The following is a 17,007-nucleotide window of genomic DNA, read 5'->3' as shown; positions in this document are numbered from 1 at the left end:
TGGTACAAAACGCATTCATAATTTGTTAAAAAAGATACACAAGTTCCAACGAATTCCGCGTATCCAGAGATAGCCAATTACTTAAATACGATTACATTGCTGTGCGTTTCGTTCGGCATATTGAGACCTAAATCGAACGGCTGTGGCAGATTTAGGAATTTAGAGAAAAGATTTCTTAGTATATCAAGCTTTTAGTCACTTTAACGAGACAGTTGCCTTTATATAGTCTTATTGACGTTTGGCAGGAAGCTTTAGTAAATTACACTGGTAGAGATTTGGGTGTAAGAACTGCTTCGCCTTCAATTTAGGCAAAGGGGGCTAGGATATATTCTGTTTCATTTGCCGCTATTGCCAGAGTAAAACAAATGAAATTCATTTAGCCATGTAGCTGGCGGGGCGGCAAAGGCACAACATCGATGTCGTGTTTTTTTAGAAAATCGGACTTCTCTGCAATTTTAACGTTATGATCGCCAATTCACAAGTGCAGAACTGAAACATATAAGATAGACAGCCAGGAACATTAAAAAAAAGTGAGCTAGGTCGGTATCACAACCTTGATTGTTGCTCAATATGGAATTTGTTCACCCGCCGTTGTTACGAAGTGCAATTGGGGTGGTTCTGTTAAGCCCTGGACGTGGGAAAATCCAAGAATGTCATCTGATAGAGACATTTTGGGCTAGTAATTCGCGACATTGTGGAAAATTGAGTAACAAAGTCACCAATACTGCCTTTAGCTCAAGTTCACAATTTCGTAGCACTACATGGGTTTATACTTCTTTCTTCTTAATCACGGAATACATAGCTATATATTTGCAGAGTTCTCTTTGTTGTGCTGCATGTTAAACAATGTGTGTCAGAGTCCAATGGCCCTGTTTGCTCTCTGACGTGGTCACACGCTATCATAGCGCATGAGTAGACTTTCTGTATGCCACGTCCCGCTCTGTGCAGCTTTAGTTGACAAGCCACCGCAATATAACGCCTTCATCTGCACCGTGGCCAGCGATGGCGAGATGGAGGCGCCAAAAGACGGGGTCTGCGACTTCACATTCTACGAATCGCTGGGAAAGCCCTTCGAGAGTCCGGGTGGGACGTTCAAGGGAAAGTTCGCGACCTTTCAATCCATGGCGGCCAAGGGGCAAAAGACGCAGTTCGGCATCTCCATATTCGCATTGTAAGTTCAAGCTGTCTCGAGGAGCGACAGAGCAGCGGGGCCAAACAAACGCAAGGCATGGGCCAAAGATGCGAGAAAGACGCATTATACTTTTAAATTATTTTTTATTCAACTAGCAAAAGAAATATATCCTTACCATACTCTTTAACAATTACCCGTGTGTAGCACAACTGAATTCCTTGCATGATATTGCGCTCAGACGTGCTCATTTATTTCTTGCACAATATATCGGAAGGAATCAAATAAACCTATGAAAATGTCGATAATTATTGCTTGAACTAAAAAAAACCTGAGGACATCAGCACTCTTCTTATTAGCTGGTAAAAGTAAAACATTGATGTTCAACTAAACGACATTGAGTGGTCCTCCGACACATTAATCTTCGCGGGCAACAGAGCGCGCTGAGAAGCTCGGCGCGTTTTGATTTCGCCTTACCGAAGCACAGTTAGAATGCAGGGGACAGCTTGCGTGGACAAGGAGCGCTTGAATAACGCAGGCTTTAGAGAGTGAGGTGATTTGGAGTGGCGGCGATGCCCTCTGCCTTAACGCTGCTCCTGGCACGCTACTGCGGCACCAAGCGTTCCCGTTCGCCCGCTCGGTAGAGGAGTGCTCGTGGCGTGGTTTCGTAGCCGATGCGAATTTGGGAGCCCTTTCGCTGCTACATACGCGGGACGCAGGCTTTGACACCCACTGAACCATGCGGTGCAGCGGTGGAGCGGTAGAACATCCGCCTCGCGTGCTAGGGGACCGTGGTTCCAATCCCGGTGCCGCGCAATTTTCCACCAGATTAAAGTAAAAATCCTTGTGTTGATTGAATAAACAGGCCTGGGGTACGGCCTGGTACCGGTGACAAGAACCAGCAACACACTTCCTGGCCGGAGAAGAGTTGGCCACCCTGGTGCAGTAATTGGACACAACCTTCTATATGAATACAACAATAAAACCCCGGCCCTCAGTGCCCAGCAGCTGCGAAGCAACTGACCACGGCCCTGGTCAGACCTGCGATGCAGTGGAGGGTGCTAAGAATCACTGGTTCCGGACAGGCCGCCATTGGAATATGAACCTGGCAACGTTTAACGCTAGAACGTTATCTAGTGAGGTGAGTCTAGCAGTGCTATTGGAGGAATTAGAGGGCAGTAAATGGGATATAATAGGGCTAAGTGAAGTTAGGAGGACAAAAGAAGCACATACAGTGCTAAAAAGCGCGCACGTCCTGTGCTACCGGGGCTTAGCGGAGAGACGAGAACTAGGAGCTGGATTCCTGATTAATAAGGATATAGCCAGTAACACACAGGAATTCTATACCAATAACGAGAGGGTGGCATATCTTGTTGTGAAACTCAAAAACAGCTACAAATTGAAGGTAATACAGGCCTACGACCCTACATTCAGTCATGATGAACAGGAAGTCGAGAGCTTCTATGAAGACGTGGAAACAATGATAGGCAAAGTCAAAACACTCTACTGATAAGCGACTTTATAGCCAGGATAGGCAAGAAGCAAGCTGGAGGCAAATCAGTGGGGGAATGTAGCATAGGCTTAAGGAATAGCAAGGGAGAGTTATTACTAGAGTTTGAAGAACAGAATAATATGCGGATAATGAATACCTTCTTCCGCAAGCGGGATACACGAAAGTGGACGTGCAGGCGCCCGAATGGTGAGAATAGAAATGAAGTAGACGTCTTAATGTGCGCTAACCATGGCATCATCCATGATGTGGACGTGCTTGGCAAGGTACGCTGGCGTGACCATAGGATGGTAAGAACTCGAATTAGCCTAGACTTGAAGAGGGAACGGGAGAAACTGCTACATGAGAAGCTGATCAATGAACTAGCGGTAAGAGGAAAACAGACAAATTCTAGATCAAGCTATAGAACAGGTATTCGGCCTTACCTCAGGAAGAGGACTTTAGTGTTTAAGATATGAACGACAATCCGATGGGAATCATCAAGGATTCTGCAATAGAAGACGGGGGTCACTCCGTTAGATAGGATGCTAGTAGGATATCGCATAGGACGAAAGATCTGATCAAGAAATGTCAATGTATGAAAGGCTCTAACCCTAGAGCTAGAATAGAACTGGCAGAACTTTTCAAGTAATTCAACAAGCGTAAGGCAGCTGACATAACGAAGTAAAATATGGATAGAATTGAACATGCTCTAAGGAACGGAGGAAGCCTAAAAGCAGTGAAGAAACTATGAATAGGGAATAATCAGATGTAGGCGTTAAGAGACAAAGCCGGCAATATCATTACTTATATGGATGAGATAGTTCAAGTGGTTCAAGATATTTATACAATACCACTAGCACCCACGATGATAATCGAAGAGAGAATAGTCTAGAGAAATTTTAAATCCCACAAGTACAGCCGGAAGAAGTAAAGAAAGCATTGGGAGCTATACAAAGAGGGAAGGCCGCTGGGGAGGATAAGGTAACAGCAGATTCGTTGAAGGATGGCCGGCAGATTGTTCTAGAAAATCTGGCCACCCTGTATACGCAATGCCTCATGACTTCGAGCATACCGGCATCTTGGAAAAACGCTCGCATAATCCCAATCCATAAGAAAGGGGACGTTAATGACTTGAAAAATTATATATAAGTCAGTTTATGATCCGGGAACTACAAAGTATTCACTAATGTAATCGAACATTGGATCAGGAACACGTTAGACTTCTGTCAACCAAAGGACCAGGCAGGATTCCGTAAACGCTACTCAACAATAGACCATATTCACACTATCAATCAGGTGATAGAGGAATGTGCGGAATACAACCAACCCTTACATATAGCGTTCATTGAGTAGGAGAAAGCGTTTGATGCAGTTGAAACCTAAGCAGTCGTGGAAGCATTACGGAATCAGGGCGTAGACGAGCCGTATGTACAAATACTGAAAAATATCTATATATGCTCCACAGCAACCATCGTCATAATCATCAGCATCGCCAACCTGGTTGCGCCCACTGCAGGGCAAAGGCTTTTCCCATACTTCTCCAACTGCCCCGGTCATGTACTAATTGTGGCCATGTTGTCCCTGCAAACTTCATAATCTCATGCCCCCATCTAACTTTCTGCCGCCCCTGCTACGCTTCCCTTCCCTTGGAATACACTCGGTAACCCTAATGACCACCGGTTATCTTCTCTCCTCATTACATGTCCTGTCCGTGTGCATTTCTTCTTCTTGATTTCAACTAAGATATCATTACCGCGCGTTTGTTGCCTCACCCAATCAGCTTTTTTCTTCTCCCTTAACGTTACACCCATCATTCGTCTTTCCATAGCTGGTTGCGTCGTCCTCAAACTAAGTAGAACCCTTTTCGTAAGCCTCCAGGTTTCTGCCCCGTACGTGAGTAATGGTAAGACACAGCCGTTATACACATTTCTCTTGAGGGATAATGGCAACCTGCTGTTCATGATCTGAGAATGCCTGCCAAACGCACACTAGCCCATTCTTATTCTTCTGATTATTTCAGTCTCATAATCCGGATCTGCGGCTACTAACTGTCCTAAGCAGATGTATTCCCTTACCACATCCAGTGCCTCGCTGCCTATGATAAACTGCGGTTCTCTTCCGAGAGTGTTAAACATTAATTTAGTTTTCTGCAGATAATTTTTAAACCTACGCTTCTGCTTTGCCTCTGCTGTTCAGTGAACCTGCATTGCAATTGGTCCCCTGAGTTACTAAGCAAGGCAATACCAGCGAATCGCATGTTACTAAGGTATTCTCCCTTAAATTTTATCCCCAATTTTCCCAATCCAGGTCTCTGATTACTTTCTGTAATCACGCTGTGAATAGCATTGAAGAAATCGTATCTCCCTGCCTGACTCCTTTCGTTATTGGAATTTTGGTGCTTTCTCTGTGGAGAACTACGGTGGCTGTGCAGCCGTTATAGATATCTTTCAGTATTTTTACATACGGCTTTTCTACCACTCGGTTCCTTAATGCCTCCATGACTGCTGAGGTTTCGACTGAATCAAATGCTTTCTCGTAAATGAAAGCTATATATAAGGGTTGGTTATATTCTGCACATTTCTCTATCACCTGATTGATTGTGTGAATATGGTCTATTGTTGAGTAGTCTTTACGGAATCCTGCCTGGTCCTTTGGTTGACAGAAGTCTAAGGTGTTGCTGATTCTTTGTGATTACCTTAGTAAATACTTTGTAGACAAGGGACAGTAGGCTGAGTGGTCTATAATTTTTCGTCTTTGGCTTCCCCTTTCTTATGGATTAGGATTATGTGAGCGTTCTTTCAAGATTCCGATACGCTCGAAGTCATGAGGTGTTGCGTATAGAGGGTGGCCAGTTTTCTAGAACAATCTGCCCAACGTCCTTCAACAAATCTGCTGTTACCTGATCCTCCGCAGCTGCTTTCACCCTTTGCTTAGCTCCGAAGGCTTTCTTTAGTTCTTCCGGTGGTACTTGTGGGATTTCGAATTCCTCTAGACTATTCTCTGTTCCACTATCGTCGTGGGTGCCACTGTTTCTACACAAACCTCTACAGAACTCCTCAGCCATTTGAGCTATCTTATCCATATCAGTAATGATATTGCCGGCTTTGTCTCTTAACGCACACATCCGATTCTTGCCTATTCCTAGTTTCTTCTTCACTGCTTTTAGGCTTCCTTTGTTCCTGAGAGCACGTTCAATTCTATACATATTACACTTTCTTATGTCAGCTTTCTTACGATTGTTGATTAACTTGGAAAATTATACCAGTTCTATTTTAGCTGTAGGGTTAGGGGCTTTCATCCATTGGCGCTACTTGCTCAGATCTTTCGTCTGATGAAGAAGCGCCAATGTATGAAAGCCTCTAGCCCTACAGCTAGAACCAGCAACCGAAGTCCTCGATAAAGAAAGCAACAAAATATCAATAAAGAAAGCGTCAGGCAGGGAGCTACGACCTCTGCAATGCTCTTCACAGCGTGTTTACAGGAGGTATTCAGAGACCTGGATTGGGAATAATTGGGAATAAGAGGTAATGGATAATGCTTTAGTAATTTCCGATTCGCTGATGATATTCCCTCAGGGCACCAACTGTTATGCGTGCTCACTGACCTGGAGAGGCAAAGCAGAAGGGTGGGTCTAAAAATTAAACTGAAAAAAACTAACGTCAAGCTTAACACTCTCAGATGCGAACAGCAATTTACGAGAGGTAGCGAGGCACTGGAAATGGTAAGGGAATAATAATCAGAAGAATAAGAATGGTCTGGGCTGCGTTTGGCAGGCATTCTCAGATCACGAACAGCAGGTTGCCATTATCCCCCAAGAAAAAATTGTTTAACAACTGTGTCTTAACTTTACTCGCTTATGGGTCAGAAACCTGGAGGCTTACGAGAAGGGTTATACCTAAATTGAGGACGACGCAATGAGCTATGGAAAGAAGAATGATGGATGTAACGTTAAGGGATAGGAAAAGAGCAGATTGAGTGCGGCAAGAAACGCGAATTATTGACATCTTAGTGGAAATCAAGAAAAACAAATGGGCATGGGCAGGACTTGTAATGAGGAGTGAAGATAACCGATGGTCATTAAGGGTTACGGATTGTATTCCAAGGAAAGGGAAGCGTAGCAGGGGGCCTCCAGGTTTCTACCCCGTACGTGAGTTTTGTAAGACACAGCCGTTATACACTTTTTTCTTGAGGGATAATGGGAACCTGCTGTTCATGATCTGAGAATGCCGGCCAAACGCACACCAGCCCGTTCTTATTCTTCTGATTATTTCAGTCACATGATCCGGATCCGCGGTCACTACCTGCCTTAAGTAGATGTATTCCTGTACCACTTCCAATGCCTTGCTACCTATCGCTACCTACCAACCTCCTGTCGAATGAAGTATTGGCCAAAGTTCAAGGAAGCTCAGCGAAAAGCAAATCTTGCTATGGCTACCTTAACAGCACTTCCATGGAGAGTTTTAAAAAAATGAAGCCTGCGAGCACTGCCACATTCGTGCTAATTAAAAAATACATGACCCAATAAACCAGTAGATACATCCCCATACGCATCTTTATGAATTCCAATGAAAGCTTAATAAAATTTCACAACATGTACAAGGGTTCGTGTTTCTTTATTTAGATAAATTATTAGCTGCACCGAATTTAGGCGATAATTAATGCGGGCATTCTCGGCCAATGCTTCGTTATAAATATGTGCCACTGCGGCATATGGGGTAAAGAACACCTTATTGTATTTGTGAATTGCTCTTAAATTTCCGTGCTCCTCTTCTTATCCATGCATTTATCAATTGCGCTGTTCCCTATACAAGCGTCCTACATCACCTTCGTCCTCCTGATATCACTGCATCGACGTCTCAAACTGCATAGCTTGCTAACGGTGTAGCACAATAACATGATCATCAAATATAGTCAAGGCTACGACCAATGCAGTGCCTAAGCACGCGCACTTTGTGAGCAAGACGTTAAACACGATGTAAATATATCAATTGTACACATCACACTGTCATTTTGCCTTTATTTAGCCGCTTCACGAGAGCATCGTTCCACATCAAACATTTTTCAATTATCGGCATAGCTTTCGTTCACTCCATAGTGAACTCTTAGTGAAAATTCTCTATTACCACGTAGCTTGAGTTATCAGCAAGTTGCATTGCGATAGTATGTGTTGAAACGCACATTTGAAGACTTCTCCTGCCAAATACGCTATGAAAACTGCAACATCAATGTTTTAGCGGGGCCACAGGCATTCTGCTGCCATAGAGCGAATTTTTGAGTGTTTCTGCGCAAAATTGTAGTCTCCACTCGTGCAAATGTTCCATTTCAAATCAGCATCGGTGTTTGGCTAACTAGCGCTCAATTAAGGGATGTCCTCTTGCTTCATCCAATTTCTTCATTCCCGAAATTCGTGTCGCCATATTTTATTGCATAGCGCACAACGAATTATTGTCATATGTGTTGCTGAAGTGACGTAAAATTTGCTGAATGCTTTTCAGTGCGTTCCGAACCTGACTTTCTGCTTGCTTTCTCTGCAGAAGTGCACCATATTATGAAGCGTTGTGATCATAATAATTTAAATAGTTTGCCGCTGCTTTCTTTCATAATGTTGTCTTTTCTCCTTGCCTGGAAAAGCACTTTGTTTCTGTCTAATTATTTGTTCCTGTTTTTAGGGACGTAGGCGCTTTCTTGATCCACATGAGTAAGCAGTCCGCTAAAGCATGGGCGCAGGAGAACTTGTGGAATCACAACATTCACCACTGGGGAATTTTCAATATTTACGAGACGATTTTTAATCAACCAGGCTATCTCAGAAATGCCACGTTATCCTTGAAGGTAAGTAGCAAGTTTTTATTCTGCGTTGCTGTTACTCTGGGCATTTCATTTTCTGGAAGCACGTTTCTTCTGTGGTCAAGCTGTACCGGCACGCTCACGTTCGTAAATTATATTATTCAATAAACTAAAGAGTAAAGAAGCCTAACAGAACTAAAATTTAATAGACCAGTTTCCTCACTCGAACATGACGGAATGCCGGAATGAAGACGTAACGCCATTACTTGAGGCGTGCGCCCTAGCGTAAAACGACTGCGACGAGCACCTACATGCGCTCTCCTTCGCGCTATGAACGAGGGAAAGTCGTTCGGCGGGTTTACGCTAGGTTTTTTTATGTTCGGGAGACACCTCCAGACGCCGACGGACACAATATCGGTCAAGCGGACAGATTCACCGGGTGCGAAGAACTCTTTCGACCACTACGCTTGACATTTGCGATCGCCCAGGAAACGCGGTGATCGAAGCGAATTGTAACCGTGCAGGAGCAAGGGCGAGTGGAAATTCCGCCTACGCGTATGAGCTCAGCGACGCGAGGCCCGAGCTTGTGGCGGGTTTAGCACAAAAATGGATTGGGCCTTTTGAAGTTGATTTAGCATGGAAGGATCTGAACGCAGGTCGTATCAGCTTGCCAGTCCATGTCGGTCAGGTGAAGCGGTATTTCCGAAGGTAAGGCGCCTTGGAAGCTGTACCACAACCCGTGGGCGGGCAAGCGTTAGTCCATCGATGCTTAAAACACCGGAATTTGGCGAAACAGACCATAACAACTCCACACACACTCGAAGCAGCACAATCCACAATCAGCAGCTACGGAGCAGCAGCTAAAGCTGTCCATAGTAGTCGCCGAGGGGATATGGCATGGAACCACGGTTGCACCTCATGTCGTCAAGAAGTCAAGCCAACAACTAGCCTTCCGTCAGATAACCACGCTGGTGCACGCGCGGAGGCCACCGGATAGAGGAGATTGCCAGCACGAGGAGCCGTCATTTACAGGTCACCTCAAGCGGTTCACCTTGATCCCTAGCCGTGCTAGTGCTGAGCTGGAGTGGCTCAATCCTTCCGATCAGGGGTACGCAGAACTAGGTCCCTGTTATCCAAGGGCACGTGCAACCTGGCTGGCGACGGCTTGTCCAACATGTGGGTCATGCCCTCTCCAGCTCACACTGACGTTGCTGACTTCAGGGGAAGTTACTGGACAATGTGTTCTGGCGAAAATGTGTCTACAAAACATCCACACCGCCGACTGCGTTGCGAAAGCCGCGAAAGCGAGCAGGTCAGTTGTGCTATGAGCGTCTTAACATTGCGCCACTGGAGTCAAGGGGGCGTAAAGGGTCTTAAGGGTGGTGGGACTTATGAAAGTTCATAATTTGTCGTGATCCTACGCGCACTACGGAAGAGAGAGCGGACGCCTTCTTCTCCCCTTCCCGTGCGGGAAGCTAAACGTTTTTTCTCGTGTAGCCAAAGCATCGTGCAATCGAGTTGCAATCGTGCGGTAACGTCCCAGGAGTGCCGCGCTCCCATTGGGGGAGCGCGCAAACAACATGACAGGGGGTGCCGAATTTGGCGTTCTCTCAGGGGAGGCAGCAATAGAAAAGAAACCTGACATGACTAAGTATAACAGGAAAAAAACAAACTCCGGAAAGAAAAAATTTGATAACTCAAAGGGAAGCTCCTTATTTTTCGAAGCGAGGTCAGGATGGCTTAGAGCACGCACCCATATAGCGAGATATAAAAAGGAAGAAGAAACATGTGCTTGCTGTGGTAAAGCGTAGAAAACAATGGAGCAAGTTGTATTACAATGTGAAGATATCTGTCTAGCAGTGGATTTAGGGATCACTGGCCTCCTTGAAGCCATTGGCTTCAGCGAGATCAACGGAAAAGTAAACATGTCCCTAATAGAGATTAGTAAGAGGCGATTGGAATTTGGTGGAAGAAGAGTAGGGAAATGACAGACAATGGCGGTGTACAAAACAAAGTTCACAATAGAAGTTCAGAAACTTTTAAGCGAATTCATCGTGGGTTCTTTTTTTCTTTGTTTTCTAACATATGTAGGACATTAGGCAATAAAATAACAAGAGCAGGGCGGTGCAAACCACTGCTCCGTTGCAAATATCCATCCATCACCCTGACGAACGCCCGAGGAATGTGAAGACTTCTAGCCACGATGAAGGAAAGATGTTATGTCACCATCTAGTTCCTTTCCTATGTCGCGCCCGGCCTTCGTTCGCTCTACGATCGACCCCGGCCAACGTCAATGTAGAAAACAGCCTGCTTCCCCGTGAATCCTCTGGAACAATAAATTTTGTTGACCTTTTCTTACAATGTGTTTTCATGCTTTTTTCTTGTCCTGGTACCACCGAAGCGCCGCCGTAAAAGGCGAGCAAAAAGTAGTTGCCCGTCAAGCCTAACTAAGCCTTACGTCCTAAAGCGGCTTCAGAGAACCCGAGAAAAAATTGTATAGAGATGGTGCCCCTATTTCAGGCCACCACTGGATTCCGCGGCTCGCCCGGCCTGGTCGAGGCTTGACAACTCGCTCCTGTCCGGTGATTCGCGCCTTCCAGGATCAGTTAGCGAATTAGTCCGTGATTAGAGGTGAGACAGCATCTGCCGGGCGCCTGGGGCTGTCGTATGTTATGTGCGGGAGTGTCGGTGTGTCTTCGCACCATGGACACTTGTTTGTGCCTGTCGGTGTACATCTTTTGTAGTCTGTACGAGTGAAGGAAGGTGTTCGTCCGTAGCAGGTGCCAGTACCGTGCGTGCCGCCTGCTGGGCTCGCTCCTAGCGTGCTGGGTGAGAGGGTGTCCGCTGAGGCAGAGTGATCCGCGACTCGGGCTGTCGTGTCTCGACCAAGACAATGCGCCCGTTCATTGCTGTCAACACCGGTGTGTGCCCGGTGATCCCACGGTCTTATGTGAGTATTGGTCTCAGAATGTGCAAGATGCTAGTCGGGAAAACTGCCCGCAGGTATAGTCGGCATGCTTACTGAGAGTCCTTCAGTATGTGTGCCGATCGGACCTTTGCTTCGGAGGCTCGTACGGCTAGTGCGATAGCCATGTCCTCATCCCTTGTGCAGGACGGGGTTTGCAAGGACGCATCCTCGACTGTACGTGTATATTTTATCGTGAGCGCCACGAAAGAGGGGTCTGTGTTGCCGTACAGGGGTTGTCTTAGTCCGCGAAATACCTGTCCGAATGTTCCTGCCTCTGTAGCAATGCTATCGGCCTGGTTCGTCGTCGTCTTCCGTGGAATGTCAGGTGCATGTTGCATGGAATACGATCCACTTGTAGCCGTGTTTGCAATGCGAGTGGTGTTAGGTCCCGACAGTATTGTGGCGCCCGAATGTAGTGTTGGCGGCTTAAGAGACAACGTCCCTGGGACGTCACGCAAGCCACACTCACTGGGTGATGATTGTGGCTGCGGCCAGCTCTTCATATATGTTGATCAGCCCTAGCTCTTGGAGGCGTTCCGTACTTGTGCTTGCCTGAAAACCGAGAGCCGCCCTACAGGCTACTCGAATTAATTTGTCCACCTGGTCTGTCCCTGTGCAGCGCGTGGCTTGAAAGGTAGTGCGTGTGTCCTGCGACTTATTAAGGCTTTGAACAATTGCAGCATGTGTGCCTTTGTAATCCTCTCATTGCCGCGTGCGATTCTGTTAGTGATTCCGGTAACACTGCTGACCGTACGTATGAATTTGGAGAGCGCAATGCAAACGCAGCCCAGTTGTTGTGGTAGCATTACGAGAATCCGCATGTTTGCTGTCTTCTTGATGGGTTCCCAATCGAGAAAGCGTTGTGAGGGCAGTATTCAGTTTTCCTGTGTACTCTTGGGTCTGATCTGTAAGTATGCCGACTTGGCCAGGGGGCATTACACCCGCTGTGGTTGCTCAGTGGCTATGGTGTTGGATTGCTGAGCACGAGGTAGCGGGGTCGAATCCCAGACACGGTGGCCGCATTTAAATGAGGGCGAAATGCGAAAACACCTATGTACTTAGACTTAGGTGCACGGTTGAGAACCCCACGTGGTCGAAATTTACGGAGTCCTCCACTACGGCGTGCCTCATATGCAGAAAGTGGTTTGGCACGTAAAACCCCTTAATTTATTTAAATCTAAGGGGGCATTTCATGCCTACTTGTTTCGTTTGTTTTGTGAATATCGGGGTCGTATTTCTTAAGGATGGCTTTTATGTCTCCGTACGAGACTGAAGTGGCCCGTGACGTGATGTCACCCACATATTTGGCACATTCAAGATTTCGTTGTTCATCCAGTTGTAACGCCAGTTTGACTAAGCGGATGTTATCCGGAGCGGTGATAGTATCCGGTAGGCCGTATGGCAGTGGGTAAGTCCTACCTGTCCAAACATGAGCAGAGAGGTTTTACAAGAATCTTGCACGTAGGAATCTATTCTATCCCCACTTCTTATGTCGTCGAGGCCCTCAATTATCGTGGAGTGCGACATATTGCCACAAACTTCTTGAATATCAAGTGCGAGCAAGAACTTGTCCGGGCTTCCTAGTCAGGGGGGCGCAGTGCAGGATTTTGTCCTTTAGGAGTACGGAGAGGCCTTGGGCGGATACCCCCCTCCTCACATCAAACGTGACCGGAAGCAGATCTCTAAAGCTCTGTGTCTGTCGAGTCTGGTCAGGAAGACTCTCTGGAAAAGATGGTGCAGAAAGGAGGTAAGCGGGATAGGTCGCAGTTATCCTAGTTCGCGCAGTTAGCCGGGCTTCGGTATAAAAAATATGTTGGGTGTTTTCCAGACGGAGAGTTGTCGGCCGGGAGGTATACATACCGTGTCGGTAAACAAATCGTTTGGCCGAGTCACTAAGGTTTCTCAGCATCGCTTGGGTCATTCGATCGGACCCCATGCGGCGTTCTTAAATGCCTTCGCAGCGGAGTAGAACTATTCTAAGTTTATGGAGGCATCTAGACGTCAGTGTACTTCACCGTTATAGTCTTCGGGGCTAGGCGTAGGTGCCTGTGCTTCTCCGGATCAAGTATTCTTCAGTTGTTGGGTGAGCTTATCTTCAGTGCCTGGGTATTCGAGTGGCGTGATTGTTGTGTAGTGATGGAAAGTAGCATATTTCGGCTCCCATCTATATGCTTCGTTCGCTACCCCCTCAACGTATCGGGCCCGGTAATGTCCTTTCCATCCTCGTTGTTTGATTCTTGCTGGTGTAGCTTTCCAGTGCTCCTGAAATCTCTAGTTGCTTCTGCATGCATGATTAGGACAGCTCCGAGCCGGAGCACACACGGCCGGTGCAACCGTTGCTTCAATGTCTTCACGGCGTTCAGGTAAGCAACTGCACCACCTCGGGCTGACGTATTTGGATTCGTTACTTTGGCCAAAGCGGTCTAATCCCAATTTGGTAACCTCCTCGGATTCCTCTATTTTTTACGGATCTGTGGGTGTTCTTTTTCGGTAGTTTCTGCCACAATATATTATTGACGTTATTTAAAATGCAGAACACCATTCTAGGTAGACTGCACTGCTCGGAGCCCCGAAGGGGCTCTCCACGACATGGACCAGAAACACAACAGGAAAAAGAAAATCACCAAGACAACATAAATCTATTATCCAAAAAGGCGACGAAAAACTGCAATTTATGCAAATATGTCAATGTGAAGAAAGCATGAATTTTAGGCGAGCTGCAAACAAGTCAAGGGACATGAAAGTGGCTAATATACGCCACTTTCAGTGGAATTCATGCGACATAAGATTTCAGAACTTCAGTTTGGCCTAGTTGGTGTTTACTGCGTATCATTTGACCGCAAATAAAGACGGGGACAGTGGCAGAGAGCACAAAATGACACGGGCCGTAACTTTCAGCTGGAAAGTCACCAGTTAGAAGATCCCGCCCATGCCGTTTTCCTGTTCTCTTTTGCTGTGACCATCTTTATTTAAGGTCAATAAGATATACGATAGAATTTTGTTTTACAAATCGTTAGTGGAGATATATTCATAATGAGTATGTGTTAAAATAAAAAGTAACGTCCAAATTTATATTATGAAGGACTTCTAGCAGCATCGTGTGAAACTATTCGTGACTCCAGTGATATTTACGCAATGACCCTCTACCTCTTTCCCACAGAGAGCACACGAAATATCAGACCCATCTCCTACGAAGAGAGTAGTGTCGTACACCTTCCTTGGCTATTACGCTAAACAGCCCGCTGGCTGCGATGAAGCTGCAGAAATAATGAAGTAAGTAATTTTCTGTACTCTTTAAGGAAGCTCTCTTCAGAAAGTGAGAGCTTCCGCACCACGTACAATAGCGCTGTGGTGGTCGTCAGAGGGGCAGCTGAGGTGAAATTTATTTAAAAGTGATAGTGCAGAGGGTAATGGAATAGTTAACCTAACGACAGGCCATCAAGTTCGTTCATGGTTTCGACTCGCAGGAGATAGGCGACAAAGCGACCTGTCGGTAATTGGCGTAAGTGTACACATTGGCCTCAAAGCGACTGTTCTTGTTGAGTGACTCAATGCCAAAATTCTCCACGGCGCGACTACAGTAGCAGTTCTTGATTCTACTATAGTAATCAACGGCGCAGGAACAATAGGTCTGCACACGCCTAACTAGGGCAGTGGTAGGGGTGCGAGCAAACGTGTGCGGCATCAGTCCCAAACATCTTAGTCAGGCGACGGGCCGATAGCGCTCAGTGGTGCGAGCATTGATCTCTGTGAGACGCTCCTTGGTTACCAATCGTGGTCCGTCGTGTGATGTCCGTCAAATGCCGGTGTGAACGAGCCCTGACACCAACGAGATTACAGAAACAGCGGAAGGTAGTGGGAGAATGCACAGCGATCACTAACAAGCAGAGCGAGCCCAAGTTGGGCAAACGTGTATAGCGAGCTTAATCGATCTCCTCCTTTTCAAAGTACATTTTAAGATTTAAGACCGTCGATTTCAAGTGGCCTCTAAGAGCGGATGAAACATACGGAAAAATAATTCACTTTCTAAAGCCACGCGACTTGGAGATTTTGCAAGAGTTGAAAAGGTTTAGCAGGAGGTTAAGCACAGACATTAAATAAACATAGGTTTAGGAAATATTAAGCATAGATATTAAATAAGCAAGGTTGTCGTTTTGCGAACGCAAGTTCGAAAGCGCAGCCCAAAGCAGCCGCGAGACATGGAAGATCTTCCATGAAATGACAAACACTTCTGCAGCATGTCTTCAGTGAAGTAGTGGTCATTGGTATGGCGATTTTCTGAAAAAGGTTATTTAGAGTTGCAATATAAATGTATAAGTTTTTAAAGGGCCATTGATGCAATCCAACGCGATAATTTCCTACAGAAGCTCGAAGTGAATGGTTTGAAGGAAAAGCACAGAACCTTAGTAAGGTTTGTTACAGCGCAACACAACACAAGAACAACAGAATGTGAAAAACGATGACACCATGCCGTCTCTTCGTTTGATACCTTGTGTTGTCCTTGTCTTGTGTTGCGCTTTAACAAACCTTAGCATGAATCCCAACTAACTGGCCCAACTTACCGTTTTGGCACAGAACCTTATCCGAAGTTATCTACGCAATCGACTGCAATAAGTTTGTGTCGATTTTGTTCGTTCTGAAAGTAGCCCAGTTAAATATGGTCTGCCCCAAGGATATGCATTATGCCCCTATGGTTTTTAGTGTATTTGAATGATATTATTATTCTTAATACTGGTGATATATATATGTGTGTGCTGATGACCGCAAGCGTCTCCTCCTCTAGGGCTAATATGGAGGAGCTCGAAGAGACATGAAACAACAGATTCTGAGCACTTATGCGTCTCCTCTCTTATACTAAAAGGCAGTGCAAAAAAATGAGTCATTTTTTCGTAAGAACAATATAATTGATTACTCAGGACAACCATAAATACAATGACTCATTACTTTATCTTGTTAATTATTCCTTTTTAGACGTCCTTTTTCTTAAGGGACTTAAGCTGGTCATGGCATGTAAACACCAGAATAAAAGTCGCAAGTCCCCAACATGCTTAACTGTTTAGGTTATTTCCTGCCAACTAGTCAAAAGATAAATGTGTAGTTTACTCGCATTTATTCCCATCTCAATTTTTGCGTGTTGGTGTGCACAATGGGTATTATAAGTTATAAGGATAAATTTTATGATTTATATAGAATGTAATTAAACTACTCAACTGTGCAGATCAGCTGGATAGGTCGGCTTTTCTGTTAAAGCATAGAATGTTACATTTCTGCCTTCTTTGTAAAATTAGGCACTCAGTGTGCTTGTGTCAAGTTAAATACTGCGACACCATAGTGTTTTTCCACGCCAGTTCCTAAGCAGGAACAATCGTCATGACTTGCATAAAACGGACAGTTGAAGAAAGTGCACGAACAAATCATGAAAAAAGAGCAATAAATTATGGAATTATGAATTTATTTAATGAGAACCCTGCTATATTGAACAGGCGTAACAGAGTATCTGTTCAACAATCTCAATTTCTACGGTCGCTGAATTAATATTTTTCTTTAAATCGAGAAAGACCAACGGCCGAGTTCCGGTCGTATGTAATGTACTGCCCTGTTTCATAAATTTTGAACATATTGTGAGCTGTG

At 45.5% G+C, this 17,007-nt stretch overlaps 1 protein-coding gene across 6 annotated transcripts in view; it reads left to right on the top strand.

Annotated features, from left to right (window-relative positions):
* LOC135921763 (uncharacterized) overlaps nucleotides 1-17,007 on the top strand; it is a 238,070-nt gene that overhangs the window by 123,532 nt on the left and 97,531 nt on the right. For all 6 annotated transcript variants that reach the window (XM_070523495.1, XM_065456063.2, XM_065456062.2 and 3 more), the window contains 3 exons: nucleotides 949-1,171; nucleotides 8,291-8,453; nucleotides 14,537-14,649. In XM_070523495.1, coding sequence (XP_070379596.1) covers nucleotides 949-1,171; nucleotides 8,291-8,453; nucleotides 14,537-14,649 — 499 coding nt within the window. The remainder of the gene's footprint in view (nucleotides 1-948; nucleotides 1,172-8,290; nucleotides 8,454-14,536; nucleotides 14,650-17,007) is intronic.

This window comes from Dermacentor albipictus, chromosome 8 (genome assembly GCF_038994185.2).
Source record: "Dermacentor albipictus isolate Rhodes 1998 colony chromosome 8, USDA_Dalb.pri_finalv2, whole genome shotgun sequence".
NCBI classification, from domain to species: Eukaryota; Metazoa; Arthropoda; class Arachnida; order Ixodida; family Ixodidae; genus Dermacentor; species Dermacentor albipictus.
The sequence above is the reverse complement of the archived record's forward strand: the minus strand, read 5'-3'. Positions and strand labels throughout refer to the sequence as shown.